The following is a 4,103-nucleotide window of genomic DNA, read 5'->3' on the forward strand; positions in this document are numbered from 1 at the left end:
ATTATTTTTACTGATTATAGATACTAATTTACACAACAATCATTTGATTTTCATGTTTAATCGTTAATTTAGACCAAACATTTCAAAAATACAACAAAAAATGTAATTAAAAATAACAAATTTAAAAAGCACACCCGGGTAGGAAACAATACTGACCATTCTGTTTTCTTCATCTTGGAATGACCTGGCAATGATGTCTCCCCCTCCCCCCCGTTATGTGGGCCAGTGTGTAGAGCTCAAGCGTAGGATACGGTCTTGCTTGTACCCGGCTCCCTTCTTATTACACGGACTTGATACAGACTTCTTTCCATGGCGCAGTTGATTATCGTCACCACCCCTCCTCCCACACGTGAACCGTGACTGTGTCCTTTGTGAGTTGACTAAACATTTTCATATCGCCTTGTGAAGCTCTCGTGCACACTCTACCTACCGACTCCCACCACGTGGTTGCGCACGGCACTACCAGCCTCCCACTTTAACTCAACCGTAGCCACACGGCACTACCCCGTGTTTCGCCATTTACACTGTGTACCCTTACCTAAAATGTGGATGTGAATTATATTACCCTTTGCGTTGTGACGCATCACAGGCTACATCGTACTCAAACTCAGCCATATCCCGCAACACATTTTTCCATCTGCCATTTTGTTTTTGTGTGATCGGTTTCCTTCTTTGCGCGTCCCCGCCTGCGGTCATCCCCCGTGTTGGGCACATCTGAACTTTGTCGTCCACCATGCCCCCGAAGCCATTTAAGCCCTACGGCTCCCCGCCACCGTTCGATTTTGACGAATATAAGGACGCCTTTGAGCTCTGGCAGCGCCAGTGGACTATATTTTTGGCCTTATCTACCATCGATACAGCCCTTCCTCAAGCGGACCACGCGTCCTATAAGGCAAATATCCTGCTGTCCTGCTTATCGAAGCCTACTTTACAGGCCATCTGCACGATGGGCCTGTCTGATATCGAACTTGGTGACCCCGATATTATCATCGGCAAACTTCGTGAACGGTGTAACGCTGGGAGGAATTGCCACGTTTGGCGCCAACAATTCGCCCTTCGTATACAACGTGAAAAAGAATCCGTAGACAGTTGGGTTTGCGAGCTGCGCGATCTCGCACAAAAATGCGAATTCAACACGGATTGTTGCAACAAATGCCAGGACACCCGGTTGTTGGGCCAAATCATTTACGGCGTCCACAGTGATGAAGTTCGGCGTAAGTTGTTGCAGGAAGGCGCTACACTATCCCTCACCAACGCTTTAACAACACTGCGCACGGCCGAAGCAACACAAATGCAGGCAGCTAACCTGCGGCAAAACGATCCACCATCTATTCAGCAAATCAAAAACAATACCGTCAAAACCGACTCAAAGTCCGCTGCTCGTTCCCCACACCCAGCTTTCCAACGCAACTTCCGGCGTGGCCCACCAGCAGGTGCCCCACCACACGGATGTTGGAACTGCGGAGCCGATTCGTTCCACCCAAAGTCTGAATGCCCAGCCAATGGAAAAGAATGTGGCGGCTGTGGCATAATAGGCCATTTTCAAAAAGTCTGCTCACGAAAATCTTCGAAACCCGAGACAGCGGGAAGTATCGTCATCGGATCCATTTTACCAGGGGAACTTATTGAAACCAGCGTCTCGCCTGCCGACAGCGACACGCCCACAGCAGTGCTCTTCCTGCCCGACACGGGCGCCTCGATTGATGCCGTACCACATGCACTTCACCAATCGCGATTCGCCGCGACTCCACTTTGCCCCATCACAACGCGAGCCGTAACGGCGACTGGCGATGCCATAACGTCATTTGGCACCTTCCAGGCAACCATTAGCGTAGGACCCGTCAACGGAGGCACGCCAGTACTTACCACCATTCACGTCCTTAAAAATCTCCAGCAACCAGTTCTATCAAAAGAAACGCAGAAAAAACTCGGCATCCTACCCCTGGATTACCCCCATTGGCGCGTTCAGCAAATCACAGCCCATCCTACGGATTTAGAGAAAGCTAATAAGCTGAAATATTTAATGGCTGCCCATCCCCTCATCTTCGACGGTATATGTCGCCCCATGGTAGGCCCTCCCTGCCACTTCCAGTTAGCCGACGGGGCCATACCATCCGCGATGAGAGGTTCGCGACCAGTCTCCGTCCCGTTGCTCCCAAAACTCAAAACAGAGCTGGATTCGCTCGAGGAGCAACAAATCATCTGCAAGGTCACCGAGCCGACAGCATGGGTCCACCCTATGGTCATTGCTCCGAAAAAGGACGGCGGCATACGCGTATGTGTCGATTTTACCCCCTTAACGCCTTCATCGTCCGACCAACATTCGAAACGGCCACCCCGTTCCAGGCCGTCCGTTCGATTCCGGCCGGGATGCGCTTTTTCACCGTCATCGACGCGTTGAAAGGATACCACCAGGTGCCATTAGACGACGAGTCAGCGACGATGACCACCTTCTCAACCCCGTTTGGCCGCTACATGTACCGCCGGTTGCCTTTCGGTGTTTGCCACGCCGGTGACGACTACAGCCGACGCGTTTCGGCTGTATTCGATGATATTCCAAATTGCCGTCGGATAATTGAAGACATCCTCATATTCTCCGAGACATACGAGGAGCACATTTCTCTCGTCCAACAAGTGTTCCAGCGCGCCGCCGACAACCAAATCGCCATCAACACCGGTAAAATCCAATTTGCCCAGCCGTCTGTTCTGTTTGGCGGCTATATCCTGAGCAACACCGGCTTCCAGCCCAACCCGGAACTCTTATCGGCCATCAGTCGATTCCCTACCCCCACCAACATCACGGAGATGAGAGCATTCCACGGTCTGTGCCAGCAGATGGGCAATTTCTCCGACAACTTAGCAGCGGCACTCGCCCCCCTTTCCCCCCTTCTAAAAAAGAATTTCCAGTGGGAATGGACAACACAGCACGACGCCGCCTTCAACGCTGCCCGCTCCGAATTGTCATCTTCCGCCGAGCTGTCCTTTTACAACCCAGCACTACCCACGGCCCTCCATGTCGATGCCTCCCGCCTGAGAGGTCTTGGTTTTATCCTCCGTCAACAAAATCCCAATGGGAAGTGGAACGTGGTCCAGGCCGGATCACGTTTTCTATCCGACGCGGAGACACGCTACGCCATGATCGAGCTGGAGTGCCTGGGTGCAGCCTGGGCCATGCAAAAGTGCCGGCAGTTTTTGGAAGGCCTCCCATCATTCCTTCTCCTCACGGATCATCGGCCGCTCATCCCGATCTTAAACGATTACAACTTGGACAAACTCGACAACCCACGGATCCTGCGCCTACGCCTAAAAATGCAGCGTTATGCATTCACAGCCCGCTGGATCCCTGGGAAGGAGAATCTAATGGCCGACGCCCTCTCGCGTTCGCCTATCCGCCCCGCATATCCAGTGGATGAACTGGCGGAAGGCCCAACATCATTCTCCACCCGTGTGGCGCTGATATCCACCATCGACGGATCAGACCCCTGCACGAGCGACCCGCTCCTCGACAAGTTGTCAGCTGCCGCCGCGGTTGACCCTGTCATGATTGCTTTACGTGACGTCATCCGAACCGGTTTTCCCAACGAGAAATGCAACTTACCGCTGCCCCTTCGTCCTTTCTGGTGCGTCAGAAGCCTCCTCGCCATCGACAAAGACGACGATATCATCGTGATGGGCTGCCGTGTCGTCATTCCAGAGGCCGTTCGTCGTGAGGTCCTCAAAAATCTTATCTTGATGTACCAGGGCTGAACAAAGTTACGGCAACGGGCCCGTCAAACCATGTATTGGCCGTCCATGGACAGCGAGATCATCACCGCGGCCCGTGCTTGTCCCACTTGCACTGAACATCTTCCCTCACACCCGCCGGAACCTTTGCTGCCCCACCAGAAAGCATCGCGGCCGTTCGAGTTTATCCATGCCGACCTCGGATGCCACAACGGTCGCGATTTTTTAATTATCGCAGACCAATTCAGTGGATGGCCCCACGTCGTCCCATTTCCGGACAAAAACACCTCTGCACGCAAGGTGGTCGACGCTCTCCGCTCCTTCTTTGCCTTCGGCGCGGGTGCACCAATCAAATTTTGGTCGGACGGCGGGCCCCAGTT

General features: G+C 53.0%; 1 protein-coding gene across 1 annotated transcript; it reads left to right on the forward strand.

Annotated features, from left to right (window-relative positions):
* Nucleotides 1–733: 733 nt before the first annotated feature.
* On the forward strand, nucleotides 734–3,747 carry LOC123468403. Its single transcript, XM_045167858.1, has 2 exons — nucleotides 734–2,275; nucleotides 2,347–3,747. Exons 1-2 carry the CDS (start codon nucleotides 734–736, stop codon nucleotides 3,745–3,747), a joined length of 2,943 nt encoding a protein of 980 aa, XP_045023793.1.
* Nucleotides 3,748–4,103: the final 356 nt, after the last annotated feature.

This window comes from Daphnia magna, unplaced genomic scaffold (genome assembly GCF_020631705.1).
Source record: "Daphnia magna isolate NIES unplaced genomic scaffold, ASM2063170v1.1 Dm_contigs341, whole genome shotgun sequence".
NCBI lineage: Eukaryota > Metazoa > Arthropoda > Branchiopoda > Diplostraca > Daphniidae > Daphnia > Daphnia magna.